We start from the raw sequence: 21,607 nt of genomic DNA, 5'->3' as shown, positions 1-21,607 counted from the left end.
GATCTCGAAACAATAATAATTCATACACTTACGTGTTCCAAAAATACCAGTGCTTCAGGAAGCAGCGAAGCGTAGCAATACTTTGGACCCAGCATTGAATAACACGTTCAAGGTGTTGATGAGCTCTGACTGTATTAGCTAACGTAAAATGAGTAAGATACCGTTTACAAAATTGTCGAATGAAGAGGAGGAAAATGAACTTGATTCTGTTAATTTCAGTACGGACGACAACAGGGGTCTTTATTTAAGCGGAGCAGACCAGCCTAGGCGTAGAACAGATTACGTTTTGGTGTACGAAACGTGCCAAGAGAATGAAAGCACTGACGAGGAATCCGCAGCAGAAGTGGCAAGATTGGCATCTTTAAGAACAACTTTCGAAAAGCAGCTTGAAGAACAAGGACTAATCCTGCAGCGACAAACCCGCGTGGTACAAACGGTAAAACAACCTGTTTATTATTGAGTCATCTTTGTAATACGCTCGTGTTGCTTGACGTCCATATTAGCATAAATGTCGGGGTGGAATTTTACTAAGAATATGTTTTATGTATTTTTTCGGCTATATTCATGCTCGATTCTTATGTGGACGTCATGTACACCGACGAAACAAAATGTAAAGCTGTTCATGCAGTAAATTAACAACACCTTCGCAGTGTAGTAACTGTATAAATTATGAAGACAGACCTCGAATATTGAACGATACGGATATGGCATCTATCAAATTTGCAGATGCTGGTAAATGGCTAGGTGACGTGGGTATGACACAAATCCTGAAGATGTCGCATTATTTGTTTGCAAGTAGATTCACAACTGTTTTTCTAAATCGGGTGAATATTCTTAATTCGAGAAGTCAGCAAATGTGGTTTTAAAAAACATGGTCAAATATTAAAGAAATTTATGTCAATACTAAAAAACTGCCAGAACAAATGCATTGTTTTACCTACTCCATTGTATTTCAATTCCCAGCACTGAACTCCCATAAACTAATGCTAAGTGAATACCAAAGAACAACTGCACTGAAACAAGTAATTCGGCGAGATCCGGATTGGAGTATTTGATTTAAGATCTTTTTTTTATATTGCCTTAAGGTTATTCGCAGACTAATTGGTTTACGATTTCTGTTCTTTATGAAAGGATACCGAAGTCTTACGACACTTTGTTTTAATACACGCTCCTTGGGAAGTACTTGCAGAACGCGCTGAATGCACGAAGCTAAAAGTTCCCCTTCAGGTCAATGATACCGTCTTCACTTCTTGGCTAGAGTTCTTACTTGGTTCAAAGATAGTAACAGCTATCAGAAAGAAGAATCCTCTTAACATTCGAGATCCTTTCATCAAAGAAACTCCGGATCATTTCATGGCGCAGTTTAAGAGGGATCGCCTTTCAGCATATACCTTCCAACAAAACTGCAACCAGGAATCGTTTTTCTCGATCATTGATCGACAACATTTGATCCAGCAAATCTTTAACAGCACGCGGTTTTCGGATGAACCAGATGATGTAGGACTGAGCAAACTTGTCTACGAGGGCGCATACCTAGCATGTTATCCCCTGCATGACGGCAAGCTTAAGCATGAACGGTCATCAGATGGTGAATGTCCAGTTAACAAGCGCCAGCAGCTAAAGAGAGACTGGGCACGATTTGGCAGATGTTTCAAGTACCAGCCTTACGATGCCATCAAGGAATACTTTGGTCATGAAATCGGCCTGTACTTTGCCTGGCTTGGATTCTACACCGCCATGTTAGTTCCACTTGCCATCGTCGCCTTGATCGTGTTCTTGTATGGAATTCTATCAACGGGCTCCTATATTCCAGTGCTTGACATGTGCGATGAGAAGAACCGAGATCGCTGGTACATGTGCCCGTTGTGCGATCGCCAGTGCAGCTACTGGAATTTAGCTCCAGACACGTGCATTTACGCTAAAATCACCCATTACTTTGACAATGATTGGACGGTCGGCCTGGCTTTTCTTTCATCCCTTTGGGCGTCACTTTTCCTTGAGTTCTGGAAACGACGTCAAGCGTCCCTTGCCCAGAAATGGCACACATCTGAGTTTGAAGAAGAGGAAGAAGAATTTCGCCCCGAGTACTTGGCAAAATTGACAGAGGGGGAGAAAAATCCTTACGTTCCTGATCCGCAAACTGGAAAAATTCGCCCAAACGTCTTTAAGATCAAGCGGTTTCGTCGACTGGGATTCGTGTGTAGTGTCATCACCCTTATGATTTTCCTGGTTATAGCTGCTATGATTGGTGTGGTTGTGTACCGAGCGGCAGTTTTTGCAGTTTTAAGCAGCAGTTCGGACCAGAAAATCGAAAAGGGTGCTAGGATCCTCACAACGGCCACTGCTGCCTTACTTAATCTGGTAGCGATCACGATCCTACAATTCGTGTACAACAAGCTGGCTATTTTTCTGACTGATTGGGAGAATCCGCCAACTAAAACGGCCTACCAAGATAGTTTCACCAGAAAAATGGCCCTATTCCAATTCGTCAACAACTACACCTCCATCTTCTACATCGCATTCTTCAAATCAGAGATGATCGTTGGATCACCGGGAAGGTACAGAAGAGTGTTGGGTGAGTATCGACTGGATGGCTGCAGTGAGCAGGGTTGCTTCTTGGAGCTGACAATTCAAATAGCCACTATCATGGTCGGACAGCAGATTTTCTACAACATCACAGAGATTGGCATTCCGTAAGTATCGACAACTTTGATAAGTCAGTTACACAAAAGCTCTCGATTCTAAACGCCTCGAAAAGATCATAGGTAGTGACGTAATTAATTTCGGTAATGGTGCAGGCTCGCATCATCTGTTTGTTGTTGTTGATGATGATGTTGCTTTTCCGGCAAATTAAAACGCGTATAAAATGATACACCGGAGATCTGAGCTATTGTCACCGCTTTACATGCACGGATAAGATTTCTTTGCCCATCAATACTATACACCTCACCCCACCTTAGACCTTATTGGAAGTTCTCTACAATGGCCGGTAAATATTTTTCGAGTGGTAGCCTTCAAGGGTTCTACTGTAGTAATGTAAAGCATGAAAACTAGACTCTACTGATAACTCACACAACTAGCTGTTTCAAGGTACCTGATGCTGTTAAAAAAAAGACGTAACCAAAAGAGCGCTGGCGACCGACCACAGTTTGAATTGGATTTCGACTTGAGCCCCTTGGAAAAACATTTCATGTTCTGGGAATACCTCGAAATTGGTAAGTCTCTTGACCAATTCAGAATAAGGGGGGCTAGGCATGTTATCAGAATTCCGTGGTTAGTTTGGTCCCGGCATTTTAATCTAAGAAGGGCTCTATTAGTCTACCTGCCTTTCTAAAGAAAAATGTTCTTTAAGTCGGGTTATAATTATGAATATGATGCCATTTCTGAGTTATGGTAGAAGTGAGATTTAATTAAAAAAAAAAAAACAAAACACTCACGAAATTAGCGCTTTAGCACTTGACTAGAATGTTTGTAGTAACTAAAATGTTGGCTGTTATGCGAAAAATTCATAGACATATAGAATGCGGCTTTGTAACGGATAGTTTCCTGTAACTTCGCAGTTACGAAAAGAATTATATCGTCCTTTAGTTTTGCAGTACGGCTTCATAACGATGTTTGTTGCCGCCTTCCCACTTGGTCCATTGTTTGCACTCATCAATGCTGTCATCGAAATTCGCCTGGATGCCATCAACTTCTTGTGCCACTTCCGTCGTCCTGACGCCGCCCGAGTGGAGGACATTGGAGCGTGGTACAGTGTTCTGGAAACAGTCACCAAGGTTTCAGTTCTGGTGAACGCGTTTGTGCTGGCTTTTACCTCAGAGTTCATTCCCAAGCTCGTATACAAAATGGTTTACTCATCAGAAAATGGCCCCTCTTTCTGGAAAGGGACATTGAATGGCTACGTCAATAACAGCCTTGCCTTCATTGATTTGAAGACCCTCTACACGTGGGAGAACGGTACTCAACCAGTGAACCCCACTAAAAATCTTAACTTCACTCGGGATTATTGCAGGTAAGTAAGTTACAAATATTTTAATGCCGTGTAGGTTAATAGCGTATTTAAGATTTTTTCTGGAAACTCTTAATCACCAAACAGAGGATAAGAAAGCATCGTTTCCCCGTGGTAACATATTGCTTAAACAAACGTACAGCTGAAGACTTGGGTAAGCATTTCTACGATAACTTATCCTGGCAATATCCCTCACCAACATAAACCATTAGAGCTATAGATTTAATTTGCATAGTGTTTCTCAGTTGATTTTTGGTATCGCTATCTCTGATGAGGTATTTTGGGTTTTTATTTTTTCTGCTCAGGTATAAAGGCTACCATAACAACTACTACCCGTACAATCGCTCCACTGAGTACTGGAACATTTTAGCCGCTCGACTCGCCTTCGTGTTCGTTTTTCAGTTTGTTGTGTACGCCATTGCTTCTTTCATCGCCTGGATAGTTCCAGACACCCCCGACGAGCTGGAGTACAAGATGAAACGAGAGAGGAAGCTTGCCAAGGCGTTACTTCAGGATCACAGTAACGAAAACATATAACGTTTACTTCAGCATGCAATTTTTGGGGTAAAATAATTCATGCAAAAGAAATTAAATCGAAATTTCGACCTATGACTGGTTTTGTACATGTACGTTTTGTAACCCATGGGATTGGTTTTGAAAGTCTTCATTTAAAATCTCTTCATTTAATGAATAGGGCAATATTAAAATATTTGGCTATGCATTATCAATCGGTTAAGTTTCTTTTAACAACCTAACTCTGGTGTATGTACATTTGGATTGGGCCTTTGTAGATCCTTAGATGCTGCTGCACGTTACTGAAACTATGATTCAGTGTGAGGCTCAAAACCATGTTTCTGTCCAAATAAGAATGCCTTCAGGACCCTAGTATTGTGGCATATCGATCTTGCTTCAAATGTTAATTCTGAGAGTTTTGTAATAAAACAAATATACCAGCGGTAATGACGTCCAGTTTATTTACTCATGTTAAAGAATATATACATAGGTTTGCCAACTCTTTCGATCAGTCATGCGCGCTTAGTATATCAATTATTTCCTTAAGTGATAATCGGGTTCCAACGACCCTGTCAACCTGTGTGGAGATGACACTGACTGAAAGTGAAGTGAGCTTTGTTTTTTATTCTTGAAAAGGAGCAACATATGTAAATGCTTTTCGTGACCACTTCGCACCCAGACCGCTATCTATTGGGCCACGGAACCTCTCATAAAAGCGTGACTAACGACTTTGACAAATTTTTCGCACTCAATGGATAAGTGACCTAAATTACAGAATAAATTTCCTCTGAACATCAGCCCGTCTTTAAGAAATATTTATTTCGTATCCGTGTTAACTTTTTTTAGAACAAAATGCTATAAGTCTTTTAAAATCACTCGAGTCTCTACGGCAACCAAGGCAACACTCACTCTCGTCCCTTGACCTCCAGAAGGAAAGCTAGGTTTGGTTACCAAGCCAAAGAAAAACTGTTGCGATAGAGATCCTAAGCTCTTGAAAACACGAATTTTGGTGTAATAACGCATTTTAAGCGAACTCAGTGGTGGTGAAATGATGAAAGAGTTTAAATTTTTATTGGTAGCGTTGTAAACGTTTAAACCATATCACATTCGTTGGGAGCTCGAGGTTTGAATCGTTCAGCCGCGAAACAATAACACGTACAACTTTTTTCAAAGAAGACAAAGCCACTATTCAGGCAAAATGTTCATAATCTTGACGTGCTTATTAAAATTTGTGTCAGTTCTGAATAACAAGAATCCATTTGTTTAGTCGGTGAGCTGGCAATAAAAGGTAGCTGACAATAAATAAATAATGCTACGGATGATATTTTTTCAGGAGTCAAAACACAAATCATCAACACATGTTCGTGTCAAAACAACGGAATGCAATATGTTGTTTGGACAATGTAGCGCACTATTGTAAGTGATAGATGCTTCTCATCAATATTTATATCATTTACAGACAAATTGATTATTCTGAAGGAGGTGGGACATATTGGGGTGTAGTTCTAGCACTTCAAAGCTCCGTTCAAGGCGATAATTCGAGAAACGTAACCCGCTCTTTTCAGTGGCACTTTTCGGTGTGGCTGATTAAAACCCAAGGGATAGAGGTGAAGCTAGTAATCTGTAATTGATTCACAGAGCTAGCACGGTTTACGATATTTAAAGGCGCAGAAGTAAAACTTCATAAGTTGTGTCTATGTTATCACGACTCTTGCAACGACGAAGCGATCCAAATATGGATAGAAGTGCCTATTCGGAACTGAGTCAAACAGATGTAACCGAGACTGTTGAACTTGATGTAGAAAAAGCGCCTTTAACAGAATCATCGACCGATAAGGCGTACATAAGCGATGGGGACTACAGCAGGCGTATTGATTACGTTTTGGTCTACGAGACCTGTAAAGAGAAAGATGAAAAAGACGACGACGCTAAGAAAGATGCAAAGACGCTGACGCGATCACGAAGGTCTTTTGAAAAGCGACTTCAAAAGAAAGGTCTTGTTCTTCAACACGATAGTGTCATTGCAGAAAAGGTACAGCTACTTCAATCTTATTGAGTTGATACTCGAAATTATCAGGAGTAATTTGCAAATGGTTGTCGTCTAAACTACATGGGCGACCGAGTTGACCCAATACAGATTGAAGACCGTCGTCTCTCTCTGTTTTACTAATTACAACTTAGCATATTAACTTAAATCATAAGTGCATCAGCAGTTTGTTTTGCTCAATGGTAGGGCCAGAGACATCATTGACAACAATATACATAGGATATTTCTATTAGAAGGGCAGATATTAACTAAAATTAGAATTAAAACCAAAAAACATTCTTTAATGTTATTGAAACACGTCAAGAGACCCATTGTATTTCTAGATCTTTCGGTTTAATTGGTACTAGCAGTACCGCACGAAGCAGTAAATATTTTGGGTAACAAATGGATATAACTCGTAATTTTTCGTTCTTCGTTATCGTTAGTTGCAATATCAAGGTAAGAAAACATAATTAATCCCGAGTTAACCAGGTTGAGGGTCATTAAGAGTACCTGTCATCCAGAGCAACAAAAATCCCTATAACGTTTATTAAACACCAAAATTTTATGTTTCCTAGATTAAAATTATTTCTGTAAGACGAAACAAATTGAAACAAAAACTATATTAATTATTTAGATATGATAACCCTGCCTTACACCCGGAGGATAAGTTATCAGGATTTGCATATCAACGTTTATTTTGACAGGATAAACATGTGAAATACAAAGCTGAAGGTTGTTAGTGAACATTTATTAAAATTGCTGCACAAAGACGTGCCATATAGTGAGCAAACATAGGACGTAACGGGTTGGGTTGAAGGCACTGATATGTTATTTGGAATGTTCAAGAAATTTATGCGTTACATATATGGGAAATTTCCCACCCTTTCAATTGGTAGCTAGATTATAAACCGTGTTGGAATGTTTAAGACCCCGCCCGGTACATGTCTTTATTGTAAAACTAGCAAATCAGTTTGATGGTGATTAGACATAAAGACGTCACGTTAGTTTGCCAACGGACTTTCAAAATAAATAAATTTCCGATATTTGATCACGAGAATAGTAGATAGATTATATTGCACATGCGGTAATATAGCAGCTGTTCCCAAATAATTTTTACGAATTGGAAATAAGGATAAATTCGAGACCAAAATTTTTGGACAAGAATTTGCTTATTATTATTAATTTCTTAGGCCTGCTAAAAATTTAACCTGTGAAGCCGCCTGAAGATTATTTTGTTGTGCCTTCCAAATAATTTACTTAATTATGATTACCATTTTATTTCCTCACTTGTTATAGGACCCTGAGGTTGTTCGACATTTTGTCTTGATTCACGCACCTTGGGAAGTTCTGGCCAGACGAGCCGAGGAGATGAGATTAAAACTGCCTCTTCAGCCAAGCGACGTCCAGTTTACAACATTTTTACAAACTACTTGTGGCGCTAAGCGATTAGAGAAACTCGCACGCTGGAATCCACTGACCGTCCATGATGCAACAGTGAGAGAGAAGCCAGATTATTTCATGGGTCGCTTCAAAGAAGAGCATTTAACAAAGTACGTGAATCACGAAGACAAGGAGATTTTCTTCAGTACAGTCGATCGAATGTACATCGTTCAGCAGATGTTGAAAACCACTCGATTTTCGCAAGATCCACAGTGCGTGGGGTTGAAGAGGCTTGTATTGGATGGTGCGTACACCGCGCACTATCCCTTACATGAAGGTCCTGTTCACCTGAGAGAGGGTGAGTCCCCTGCAAATGATCGCCAACGCTTGAAGAGGGATTGGGCCCGACTCGGTAGAAGCTTCAAGTACCAGCCTTACGATGCTATCAAAGATTACTTTGGTCATCAAATCGGCCTGTACTTTGCTTGGCTTGGGTTTTACACCGCCATGCTGGTTCCACTTGCCATCGTTGCCTTGATCGTGTTCCTGTATGGAGTCGTTTCGGCAAGCTCATATATTCCAGTGCAAGACATCTGCGACAAAAAGAACGAAGGCGTTTGGTACATGTGTCCCCTGTGTGATCGGCAGTGCAGCTACTGGAACCTTGCTCCGACTACCTGCCTCTATGCATACATCACACACATCTTTGATAACGATGGCACTGTCTTTCTGGCCTTAGTCGCGTCCATCTGGGCCACGCTCTTCCTCGAGTTCTGGAAGCGCAGGCAGGCCTCCATTGCACAACAATGGCACACAATGGATTTTGAAGACGAAGATGAACCGCTTCGACCAGAATATGTCAGGAGCCTCACGGAAGAAGAACGAAACCCTTTCAAGCCAGATCCAGAAACCGGCAAGATCATCTTCAGAGCCTCTAAAATGAAGCAGTACCGACGTTATACTGTAGTTTTCAGCGTAGTCGCTTTCATGATTTTCCTAGTCATAGCTGCCATCATTGGTGTGGTGGTGTTCCGTGCTGCTACTTTCGCTACCCTGAGCAGCAATCCAGATCGCCTTGTCCAGAAGCGCGCTCGTATTTTTACAACGGGTCTTGCAGCCTGCATCAACCTTCTGGCCATTACGATATTAAAGTACGTTTACAACAAGTTGGCTGTTTGGTTGACAAACTGGGAGAATCCTGCAACCTTTAGTACGTATGAGGACAGCTTCACTGTGAAAATGGCTTTGTTCCAGTTTGTTAACACCTTCGCCTCCATAGTTTACATCGCATTCTTCAAGTCCGAACTGGTTGTTGGATCCCCTGGAAGATACACACGTGTTATGGACAAGTACCGACTAACTAGCTGCAGTGAGCAGGGTTGCTTCCTAGAGCTTTGCATCCAGATCGCCATCATCATGGTGGGGCAGCAAATAATTGGAAACGTCATAGAAATTGGCCTTCCGTAAGTAACGTCCTCAATTAAGGTCGTGTAAGGAATACACAGCTGAGTCAAATATACGTGTCACTCAGCTTCGTGCTCGTACAAAAGAAAAATCTTTGTAATTATCTAGGGCTAGAATAATACCAAAGCATTTCACCTGTGATCATAAATTCTGTTTTAAGAAATATTGTTTTTCTTGCGGTAGAGGAGTAATTGACTTTTTCGGCGATACGGCGGACATGTCAGGTGGCAAATTAATACGTATTTGTACCCTAGGCATCCCACAATATCAAACTGAAACAGAAGAATTCAAAATGGCCGCCTTATCGCCGAAAAGGTCCATTGAGCGTTCTTCGTTACCGGACTGCATTAAAATCATAACCTGCATGATCGCTAGCCACGAGACTGAACTTTGTTGCTGTTTATAAGCATTAGAATTTTAGAGTCAAAATTAAAAACTTAGCTTGTAATCTTAATTTCTTAATACAGATCACTTATGCTGTGGTACAAACGAAGAAAGCTAGAAGATTCCAGTGATCGGCCACAGCACATCAGAGACTATGACTTGAGCGCTTTAGAGGAGCACTTCTTGTTTTGGGACTACCTTGAAATAGGTAAGATACACTTGTCAAGATACTCATATTAATTAGAGAAGAACCCTGTGTTTTGTGTCAGCTAACCGTACCGGTTATTTTCTTTTCAATGAGCTAAAAACAAAACCTTTACATGTACTAAAATTGGCATCAACGAGAAGAAAGGCTAGACATAATAACGAACCCCTCCACAACGGCCACCTCGCTAGGGGGCAGGGGGCAGAGGTGGCTATTCTTGGGAGGCAGTCGTGTAGTATGAAACCTGTTGTATTTTCTGAAAGGAGGATGGCAACATTTTTATTTTTTTGAAAAAAAAAAAATGTCTATTGTAACCGTAATCCAATCTAGATACAGCAATGAAACGGAAACAGAGACCAAAGGCGCGCGGTACGAATCGAGTGTCGTGACCTTCCACAACAAAAAAAAAAAAAATAGGGTTTTCGGTTGTATACACAATTCGTCAGTCGTTGACTAACTGGCCGCTGTAGAGGAGTTATTCGGGCAGATGGGTCCCGCTTTAGTGGCTATTGCCGTTGTGAAGAGGTGCGTGAATATATGCAACGTCCGCCGGGACAACAAAAAGCGGCCGTTGCAGAGAGGTGCCTGTTCTCGGAGGTCCTCAACGGTAGTTCACTCAACATTCCCAGCTATCTTTTTTTGGCTTATCTTAACGTCATCGATTGTAAATTTCCTTTGTGATTTTCCCCAATAAAAGTTCTTTTGGGTTCAATTTGGATACATTGTGAAGGCCTAAAGAGCACCAGACGCGATGTTCACCCGCTGGATGCGGATGGGACGTTCGCATCCCCATGGAAGTTTAAGATGGGACTGCAATTTCTTTGTTTTACTGGAAGCAGTCCACGTGATTGTCTTATCATTCAGAGCACTCCTTTAATTTATTCCCCTCATATTAATGTGTCTGTACATATCAGTAGGTGATCATGACATAATGTGGTGCTATTTTCAGTTCTCCAGTACGGCTTTGTGACCATGTTTGTGTCCGCCTTCCCGCTCGCACCACTCTTCGCACTCATTAACGCCGTCTTGGAGATTCGAGTGGATGCTATCAACTTTGTGTCTTACCACCGAAGGCCACAGACCATTCGCGTTGAAGATATAGGGGCCTGGTACGGAGTACTGGAGGCAGTGACCAAAGTGGCAGTCATAATGAACGCATTCGTATTGGCATTCACCTCTGATTTCATTCCCAAGCTCCTCTACAAATACAAGTATGCGCCGGACCATGATTCACCGGGAGGAGGCACCTTAAAAGGATACCTCAACAACAGCCTGGCTGCGATTGATCTTAAGACCCTTTACACTTGGGAGCCTGGAACAGAACCTGTGAACCCTACTGAAAACGTGAATTATACCAGAGACTACTGCAGGTAACAGTAGTTTAAGCTGAAGCTTTAGCAAGGTGGTAATACACCCCAATCATTACTCCACATGATTCTCAAGAGATAACGTTCCAATGGACTCGTATTGCTTGAGTTATATTAAAAATATCTCAGTTCAGAGGCTCTGGGTATGATCAAGTTTGTTGTTGTTGTCAACGCAGAGAACATCTGCAATTGAGACAGGAAGCAGCGCGGCCGAGTGGTTGGGGCACTAAGCTTGAAATCCGGAGGTCGCGGGTTCAAGTACCACTCTGACCACTAAGCTGGAGTTGTTTCTCGGTAGACCCCAGTTCAACTCCTCGGCCACGCTTGGAAGTAACCAACTAGTCTGCCTCCTGCCAGTTGGGATTTTATGTTCATGTTATGTTCATTGGCATTATTTGTTTCATTGTTTGGCTTCATTGGCCCTGAAAAGCTCCATTGGGGGAGTGGTCAATTAAGATATTTATTTAACTTACATTTTGTGCCAATGACCTACAACTGCACAGATTCGTTTCGTTTCTCCCATTGTTTGTTGCTAGGTTGCCAATTTTCGTACGAAGTGACAACCAATCAAAGACACTAGGCTTAATTCTTAGCTGTGTCATCAGTATGATATTTTTCTACTCAAAATGCGGATGCCTTTCTCGCAACAGAGGGTACAGGTTTTCCCTTATTGATCACTTAATTACATGTACAACCCAAGGGTGTCTCCTGACCAACCAATGCATCTGATGTTTCATACAAATAAACTTTGTTGTGTCACTCATCTCTCAGGTATTCTGGTTACCACGACAGCACCTACCCTTACAACTACTCCGAGCAGTACTGGAATCTGATTGCTGCTCGACTCGCCTTCGTCGTGGTGTTCTTCTTCGTGGTACACTCAATAACCGCCATGATAGCTTGGATCGTTCCTGATGTTCCTGAGAACCTGAAGTTTAAGATGGAAAGAGAGAAGCAAGTGGTCAAGGAAAAACTAGGAGTCGCCAGCGATGACGAAGAAAGTGAAGATGAAGAAGATAAAACGGGTACAACTTCGCAAAAACCAGTGCTTAAATCTGACATTTAGTTAAGGCCTAATGCTCCGACGATGCCTTTCCCTAATCATATCATGATAACAAAACGGTGTCTAGTGAACATGCATATCACGGCTACTTTGGAATACTTCGTAAGACTAAGGGTAACAGCTGCATTTGTTGGTCAAACTAGTATACAGAGTAGATTGACTGTACTGCATATCAGTGAGAGTAGATTCACAAAGCACAACAGTGTTGTGGCTCAGTGGTAGAGGGATTTCACCATAATCGGAAATTTCATATTTTCGAACAATAAATACTGAAAGTATAGCTAAGATTTAATCTTTTTGATAAGGCAGAGGCCGTGAAAAGAAAAACTTTAACCTAGCTTATGGTTATTTGGGTTTCTTGTCTGCGTTTTAATATCAGGTTTTGCTGCACTTTCAAAACAAACGCCTCTTTAAACTCATCAGGCTACTGAAAAAAAAAAAAAAGAAAAAAAACGTCCAACAATAGTCAGTGGTTCAATGTAGTAAAATACTATCCATCATAAGAGGCAATTTAATTTTGGGTTTATCTATACACCTGGAGCATGGTGAAAACGGGGTCTCAATCGATAGGGCTCTGTCAACGATGACAGTGGAACCGAGTAAGTCTGCGGTGTAAGAGGTCTCTTGGTCTGCACCATGAACCTGAAAACATGTGTGAAAATAAGTGAGTGGGTGCACTTCAGGAGTTTGAAACTTTAAGCCGCGACACATTGAGTTCGTTTTTGCTACGACAGCTTCCGTTTTTGCTCTCCACACTAACTGGCGAGGTAGGGCTAGCGTTTTCATATGTCTCCATTCTGAAGAACTTTTTTAAAATATACGTTTACTCACGAAAATGCATCAAAATGTACATGATATCAAATGAAAACGCACCAGTTTGGACAAATACAATGAACTGAATTTATCGTTTGAAGTTTCAGTTTCCTACTCCAAAACCTTCTAAACTAGCTAGTTTTGTGGATTACAGGCAATAAAATCTGTTTAGTGAGCTACTGCCGGTCTTTTGGTCTTTAATTGAAATTTCTGCTGCAATTAAAAACCATAGTTAGTGCATAAGTCAATTCGAAGCTTCAGCATCGCACCCCTCTGGTTAATCCCCTGGTATTCTCCGAGATTTTGAATTTCCACTTGCATGGTCAAATTCCCATCTCCCAGGACAAAAATAGTGCTTAAATACCCAACCGTTATAAGGTCATGCCACGCGATAAAACGTAATAAGTAATGGAAAAGAGCAAAATATATCTCTTGAAAACCTGCTTTCAACATCCTCTGTTACAAGAATAATTTTTTTTTATCAAACTATAAAAGTGAGTAATAATTTTCACAGGTTAATATTGACCGTCAAATGTTATACATGTATAAACTGTTTCAAGGCATTGTTTTTCATCCAGAACATATACAAAGATGTTGTCTTATGCCACGCTTCAACATGATCTCGAGGCAATTTGTTTTAAATCCCCCTACCCCCCCCCCCCCCTATATAGTATCAAATTTCCTACTCTAGTATCAAACCTTGATGCCAAATTCCTCCCCTCCCATCCCCCCTTCTCCGGATGCATCGATTATTTGATAGCAAACAATGACGACATAAAGCTGCATTATTTCTGTTTCATACCTCAAATAGACTGCAAGCAGCCCCTGTTTTGCCCTAAAATTCGCGGAAAGAACGCAAGATCTCAAACTCGTTCCCTGATCCTGTCCGGAAAATTACGAAAGTGGAAAGACTGGATCTATTGTAGCACTCCCCCGATCCAATCTTCCGCCGTCCGCAGAAAAAAAATGGCGGCCAGAACTGTATAGGCTGCTACTTTTCTTTGAGTCTTTTTGACACCAGGTATTCAACATGAGACGGAGTGTTCGTTTGGCAGCTAGAGCAGTCGATGAAATAACTTCTCGAGCTGCTGAAGTTGCGCAAATCTCAGGATCGACATCGGCAACAAACTCTACGGGAAAAGAGGAAAAGGCGGGAACGAGAAAGCCCCAGAAATCCACGGCGACGAAACGGACCCGAGAGAAAAGCACTACTGATCAAGACGAAAATGAACAGAAAGTGAGTACACTGAACAGCTCAGCTATCACTGAAGAAAAAGTTAAACCCAAAATCAAAAGAATGAAAACAGACGATTCGGATGTGCACACGGCGATAAAATATGAAGATGACATTCAGTCATTGTTTAACCAGGAGAAGCTTGTTGGAGCTCATGTGTCTATTGGTGGAGGGCTCCACAATGCAGTGGCTGAGGCACTGGCTATAGGTGCTAAAGCTTTTGGGCTTTTCTTGAGATCACAGCGCCAGTGGAAAAGCAAACCATTGGAAGACAAAGCAGCCCAACTCTTCAAAGAAGCTTGTGCCAAAGCCAACTTCTCTCCACATTCGATTCTTCCACATGGTATTTACCTCATGAACTGTGGATCTCCAGACGAGGAAACGCTCTCTAAAAGCCGATCCACCCTTGTGGATGAGCTGCAACGCTGTGAAAAGCTGGGGCTCTGTCTGTACAATTTCCATCCAGGCTCAACTTGTGGCAAAATCACAGTTGAAGAATCCATTGACAAGATAGCTGAAAGCATCAATTTGGCACACAAGGAAACAAAATTTGTTGTTACTGTCTTAGAAAATATGAGCTGCCAAGGCAATACTGTGAGTAGTATCTTTTGTTATGTCATTAGTCAATAAGAGTTTTCTTTTCTTCATGAGGAGGTGGGTGGGGTGAGGGGAGGGGGCAACCCTAAAACATGGAATCCCGAAACTGGAATCCGAAATCCAGAACCGGAATCCTAGAATCTGGAATTCGGAATTCGGAATTCGGAATCCGGAATCCACAAATCAAAGAAAACAAGTTCTTCAATTACATGAAAAATTACGTTGCGTTGCTTTTCCCTGTAAAAATTAAGAGACCAAGAAAAAAACGACTTCTCACACTTTACCTCTTTTGAAACAATGATCCTCCACCTGTCGAAATTCATACAACTGTTATTTCTTGTGAGGGCTATGATTATGAGAATCTATACTAACGTATGTCAAAATTTGATTCTCAGCACTCTGTGAGTGACTAAAATGAGTTTTCTGGTAATAGCCATTTTGTTTAAGTGATCTGCAATTTGCCAGAGGTATATATTTGGCCCTCATGTCTAGTAGCTACTGAACAAGTTAGCAAATGAGGATTCTGGATTCTGGATTCTGAATTCCAGATTCTGTGTTTTAGGGTTGCTCGAGGGGAGGTCAGTATTAGAGATCAATAAAGCAGGAAGACTGACTTCAGCCCTTACTCTAATTTCTGTGGCCAGAAGGGATTACAAAAATTCAAAATCTCCAGCATAATTACCAGATTGCCCCAATTATTTGTCACAGCACCCAGTGCTTTTATAGCCCAGCCAGAATTTAGGCAGGCATATACAGTATTGTCAGCAGTTTTCCATTGTTAACCTAGACGGTGGGAAGTGTTATTGGACAGCTCTGTCTTACTGCCCTCTAGTGCTATGGTGAGAGGCATTGTGTGGGTGGGTCTTAGAACTGGGCAGGACCCTTTGTTTGCTCTTTGACCTGTAACTTGACCGACTCAGTGCCTCTCTTGACCCAGGGATATAAAGTACATGTACATGTAAAAGTGAATTGTCTGTCCAACCTGGAAAATATGACTCTGGCTTGCCTGCAAACCCTAAGTCCCACACAGGGGGAGTAGCAATGCAGTGGAACCTCGTCAATCCAGTCACCAACAGGCCACAAAAATTTGGCCATGTTAACGGGATGGCCATATTAAAGGGGTTCTTTAAATAACTAACTGACTACCTGAGCTTCTGTTTGGACTAGAATAAAGGGGCTGTAACAATGATGTGGCCATATTAACAGGGTGTAAGGTGGGGCTCCACTGTACTCCTTCTCATTTTTCTGCAATGGAAACTGACTGAAGTTAAATGTTAAATGGTAAATGTTTTTAGTGTGACTTACTATGTCTTGCCAATGGTGTGATACATGTGATATTTTATAATCTCTGTACAGTACCATGTACATGTGCAGGTCATACTAGTGATTTGAAACTATATCTGTGGCACAAAACATCATATGTAAATAATTTGTTGCTTCAGAAAATATCCATACCCACCCTAAGGAGAATTATTTGGAATTTTGAGAGGGAGGGGGTCTCAAAAGCCAAAATTTGTAAAGGAAAGTATGAGCCAAATCTAGAATTTCCAAAAAGATCGGGGTGGTCACCCCCTCCCTCCACCTCTCTGGGAGGGTAATTGAACAACATAATACCAGAATGAATATTTTTCCATAAATGATACAGGGGAGGTTGTTGTTGTTGTTGTTTTCATCTATTCTATCATTGACCCAAGTGCAAAGCCTACAAGCCATAGACAAGTAAACATCCCTTATATATCAACATATTGTCAAACCTCCAGAGTATTCATGTAAACTGTGTGAAATAACATTACTGCAGTACATTGCTTATTTATGTATGTAATATGTTTAAGTAGTGTTCTCCTCTATTTTAACAGATTGGTGGCAAATTTGAAGAGTTGCGAGACATAATTGACCGTGTACAGGACAAGTCTCGAGTGGCTGTCTGCCTGGACACATGCCATGCCTTTGCCGCAGGGTATGACATTGCTTCAGAGAAAGGTTTGTCAAAAACGATGGATGAATTTGACGCTATCATTGGCCTCAAATACCTGAGGGCAGTTCACTTGAATGACTCTAAGGGAGAGATCGGCTGTCATTTAGACAGACATGAAAATATTGGCAAGGGAAAGATTGGAGTTGAGGCATTCCGACGTTTAATGAGAGATCCAAGGTTTAATGGTATCCCTATGATTTTGGAGACACCATGTGCATCTGAAGACACTTACAAGAAGGAGATCAAACAGTTGTACACTATGATGAAGTAACCAGTTCCTTGGATTGAGGACTGCATAGTTGAAATAAGTTCACAGTTCCATCTTAAATTCAAAGTGTAAATTCTCCTTACTGACCATAACACATTTGGTTTAATGTCAGTTCTGAGAATGCAGAGGTGGATCAAGACTATCCCTCAATCTGCCTGTCTTTTTAAATGAGAAATTAGAAGTAGATCATGCACCAAGGCTGTGGTATAAGAAACATTACGGTGAGCCCAAGGGTTCCTAACCATGAAATCCTGGGTGCCCAGCACTTAAGCTTATGTTTAAAAAGTAAGTTTTCCCAGTCACCCAAAGACAAGAGTTAGTCGCCTGTGGCAACCGGGAGCTTCTAGAGCACAGCCCTAATGCACTCTTAATCATTTTTTCTCTGATTACGATCAGTAAGTGATTTTACTATCAACACCAGAGATGGACCATTACATTTCCCGGGGGGGGGGGGGGGGTTGGAGTTGGACAGTGTTTTCGAGCAACTATGTTTTTATTTTTGTTCAATGTCTGTGTGTGCACGTGTGTGTGGTTGTTTGTTTTTTTGTTATATTTATTCCATATTTTTCTTTTGTGTGGCTCTCCTTACACTTTTTATGTTACATTTTTTACTACTTTATTGTGCAGGATTTTTTTCTTGGTGCTTGCATAACTTCCCCTATTCCTCCCTCAAAAATATAATGGTCCATATGTAATGTGCGTCATAAGAACAAAGAACTGCAAGATTATAAAAGCAAATTGCCTTGAACGTAAGATTGCTGTATTCTTTTAAGACATTTCGTATACATGTACATTGAGACATGCTAAGAGATTTCGCGTGTTGAAATTATTGTGAAAAGTTACAACTTTACGTCATCATATATACTTTGTGTTTCTGTGTAGTACTGAAGCCTGAGGTTTTAGTTTGTGTTTTGATTTGATGCACGCTTTCTAATGTCAAGAATGTAAAATGTGTGTCCAAACAGGACGAATTTGTAGAAAATTAGAAGAAAATTTAGCAATAAAGGAATGAAGGTAAATGTAACGAAAATAACAAACAACATACAGTCACATTTCAAAACAATGGAAGGTACATGTAAGATAAACATTTTGGACAACGGTGCTGGCCGCGATGGGAAATATTTCACTTTCTTCCCGGTAGGGTGGAACTTCACTTGTTAATACCTTCATCCATACTCTTTCTACAATGATAACTGGATTCCAGTTGGTAGCACCTGTTGAAGAACTGGTTATAAAGGTAGGCGTATGGCCGTAATGCCTTTTTAGTTGTTGAAAATGGAATCCTTGCGGTCGCGTGTTAAAAAAAAAGGAAAACAAAAAAAGAAATAAATGGGCGAAAAAATTCACATGTGTTAGCCATAACGCAAAGCGCTCGGGATGAGTTAATCCAAGCCTCTCGTAGAAACAGCACTGGGGTAGAAAATAATCTTTATACCAGGGAGTTGGCCAAAAACTTCAAATTTGGTTGGTGGCCAAATAAATGCAACGTTCAGATTTTCATTTTCGTCCAGTTGCCTTTCGTTTTTATCACTGATCGAAACTAGAAAAGGAGAGCCAATGAACAGCTTATGCGAAAAATTATAATACTGCTCAGTAGGAAATCAGCAGTTTCAACTGATGAACTATTTAGAATGAGCGTTTGCCTTGGTTAATTCTCTGAAGGCCTCAACAATCAATAGTCAAAAAGTTTCAACTGGAACGAGAAAATCGTGACACAGCCGAATTCAAAGGCTGAAAAGGCAGCAGCTTTTAGTTATCCTTGCCTTATCCAGGGGCCTTCTGATAGAATGTCGTACACAGAGGTTATTCTCATGGTAATTTTCTCTATCCTTGTGGCTGTAAATCTGCTAGGGAATACTTTGGTTTGTGTTGTTGTGCTCCGAACCAAATCCATGAGAATGCCAATGAACTATCTCTTGATAAACCTTGCCGCTGCTGACATGGCATTCGCCCTCTTCGTATCGCCGCAGTATATTTTTCGTCCATTCCTTCAGCACCCTAGTGCTTTACTGGGTGACCTTCTATGTAAGGTCGCGACTGGAGGAAGCCTGAGTTGGATTGGAACAGCCGCTGCAGTCTTTACACTGGTTTTAATCGCCTTTGAACGGTACAACTCCATTTTGTTTCCACATAGCAATACTCGAAGGCTCACAGCACAGAAAGTAAAACGAGGAATCTTAGCGAGTTGGTTAGTGGCAGTCGTGTCTGAGATCCCGGCAACTGTAGTAATGAAGTACAGCAAGCGACACGAAATTTGTATTGAAGAATGGCCGGACATTGGATATGCCAAGGCTTACACGTTGATGACATTTTTCATTGACTTCGCTTTCCCGTTTACCTTTATGGCTGTTCTCTACGGAAGAGTAATTCATAAGCTTTGGAACCGTCAAAGTTCCAGCTCAACCCAGGTAGTGCTGCTACAACAAAGAAAGAAAGTCACCAAACTTCTGTTGATTGTCACAGTTCTTCACGGAGTGTTTCTCCTGCCTGACACGGTCACTTATGTTCTTTCGTACTTTGGCTTCAAGTATGGCTCCATTGCGTACAAGGTTGGCACAGTTTTGGTCTGCTTGAACTCAACAGTGAATCCATTTTTGTACAGTCTTCGCAGCGAGAGATTCAGACGATCTTTGCAGAGGCTGTTACACTGGAAAACCAAAAGTTTTCACCTTACAAACAAGTCAAAAGAAAAGAATTCCATTGAATTGCGCTCTTCGACTAGACTGGAAAATTCTAGTGTAAACTAAGTTTAAGTAGAACGGATTATCGTAAAATAAATAGTGCAAGCATTCTTCTAATAAATTAACTATCGGAGAGTTTTAGATTGAAAAGTTCGAGCGTTAAGCTCTCCCTTTCAGCTAATGTAATAGCAAAAAACAATTGAACATCATTTCAAAAATCGTTTACAACCAGATGGTATTTTTTTAATCTAAGAAATAATTGTTCTTCCTAACTATACACTCTCGAGACTGACAAAAATGCAAATACTTTAAATAAACATTATGTCAGGGGTGTTTCAGTTTTCAGTGAGGAGAATTTACCTTTACCATAATTGAGAGATTGATTAAACGCAAACCTTTTCGAGCTTGTCTGCCAAGTCCCATTAGGGGTGGATGATTTAAGGACTGAAAGGGGGTGGGGAGTGATTCGAAAAAAAAGCATCCTGTAAGCACAGTTGTACCAAAAGAACTGAGGATTCATGCTCACGACCATTGCCAAGAAAACAAATTCACACACGTTCAGTGAGCCTAAAAAGGCCGTTACAGGGAGAAAATAATACCCTTCATGCACACGTCACAAGAAAAAAAAATTCCTAGTGCATGAAAGGGCTAAAAAAAAAAAAAAATGACTTTACCAAATTACCCATCCCCCCTCAAAAGTCAAATGGTCCACCCTTTATTTAGACAACATTATTTGGGATCCCTGTGCCTCTCTCCCTTGAGGAATGACCCCTGTTGTTTTAGACAGACTTTTCCACGAATCTCCGTTTGGTGTTCTGCCGCGTCCCCCACCAATCGTTCTGAATATGAGATTTTACGATAAATCAACAGTCGGAAATCAAAATCAGATTAAACTTTGAGTTCAACAGGCTCTGGGCTATCTTCTTTTCATTACCGCCGCGTTTAAAATACGATTATACGAACTAATGAAAACAGTAGACTAGACAGTCGGGGGAAAGTTAATTTACCTCTAGTTTTAGCGGAAGTTTATATCTTGTAACAAAACTGTAGTAAGAGTGTCTGATCATCAAGGATATGTTGTCAAGATCCGCCGTTCAGATGAGCGCTTGTGAATAGGCGGATTGACCGACGCTCTTGTAAACTATACAAGTAAAAAAAACTTTAATAAAGAGAAGAGCTTTGTGTTAGGGATCTTGGCTAAATTCATTCCAATCACTGCTTCATGTTTGATTGTACTTTTTCGTTACGACTTGTTACATGTCCCTATTTCATTATAGGTCCGATCATTAACTTTTGAAAGTAATTAATACGGCTCAGCAATAGAATCTCAAGAAACCTGAGGCAATTCCAATAATGCGGCAGGTCAAAATGGTGTGAAAATTTATAAACTTTCAAGTCTTCGTGAAGGTGCTTGAGTACTATAAAGCCGTTTTTATCTCCTCTATCACTACTTCTACCACTTACGCTTCCAGTTATATTCAAGTTTTAAAAAATAGTCTTCTCAATAACTTTAAGTGTTTTTCGATTTATATTTTTCGAGATAGTCTTATCGTATCACCTGGACCTCATCGCTAGGGATACAACTCAACGCTTCCAGAAAAAAAATCTATATATAGATATAGATC

At 40.8% G+C, this 21,607-nt stretch overlaps 4 protein-coding genes across 4 annotated transcripts; all 4 read left to right on the top strand.

The window, feature by feature from the left end:
* Positions 1-4,969, top strand: LOC110063945 (anoctamin-3-like). Its single transcript, XM_020770940.2, has 5 exons — positions 1-436; positions 1,132-2,693; positions 3,091-3,215; positions 3,589-4,012; positions 4,315-4,969. Exons 1-5 carry the CDS (start codon positions 149-151, stop codon positions 4,544-4,546), a joined length of 2,631 nt encoding a protein of 876 aa, XP_020626599.2. The 5' UTR covers positions 1-148; the 3' UTR covers positions 4,547-4,969.
* A 999-nt stretch (positions 4,970-5,968) lies between these two features.
* Positions 5,969-13,408, top strand: LOC110063944 (anoctamin-4-like). The gene is made up of 5 exons (XM_020770939.2): positions 5,969-6,554; positions 7,848-9,394; positions 9,863-9,987; positions 10,934-11,354; positions 12,123-13,408. Exons 1-5 carry the CDS (start codon positions 6,219-6,221, stop codon positions 12,415-12,417), a joined length of 2,724 nt encoding a protein of 907 aa, XP_020626598.2. The 5' UTR covers positions 5,969-6,218; the 3' UTR covers positions 12,418-13,408.
* Positions 13,409-14,098: 690 nt separating this feature from the next.
* Positions 14,099-18,341, top strand: LOC110063875 (uncharacterized). Its single transcript, XM_020770870.2, has 2 exons — positions 14,099-15,055; positions 16,915-18,341. The coding sequence occupies exons 1-2, from the start codon at positions 14,258-14,260 to the stop codon at positions 17,302-17,304; spliced, it is 1,188 nt and encodes a 395-aa protein (XP_020626529.1). The 5' UTR covers positions 14,099-14,257; the 3' UTR covers positions 17,305-18,341.
* Positions 18,342-18,827: 486 nt separating this feature from the next.
* On the top strand, positions 18,828-20,385 carry LOC110063849 (QRFP-like peptide receptor). Its single transcript, XM_020770845.2, has one exon. It carries the CDS (start codon positions 19,089-19,091, stop codon positions 20,046-20,048), a length of 960 nt encoding a protein of 319 aa, XP_020626504.1. The 5' UTR covers positions 18,828-19,088; the 3' UTR covers positions 20,049-20,385.
* Positions 20,386-21,607: the final 1,222 nt, after the last annotated feature.

Source organism: Orbicella faveolata, unplaced genomic scaffold, assembly GCF_042242905.1.
Source record: "Orbicella faveolata isolate gen_17 unplaced genomic scaffold, um_ofav_v1 contig_2, whole genome shotgun sequence".
NCBI classification, from domain to species: Eukaryota; Metazoa; Cnidaria; class Anthozoa; order Scleractinia; family Merulinidae; genus Orbicella; species Orbicella faveolata.
This window is presented reverse-complemented; position numbering and strand designations above follow the sequence as displayed.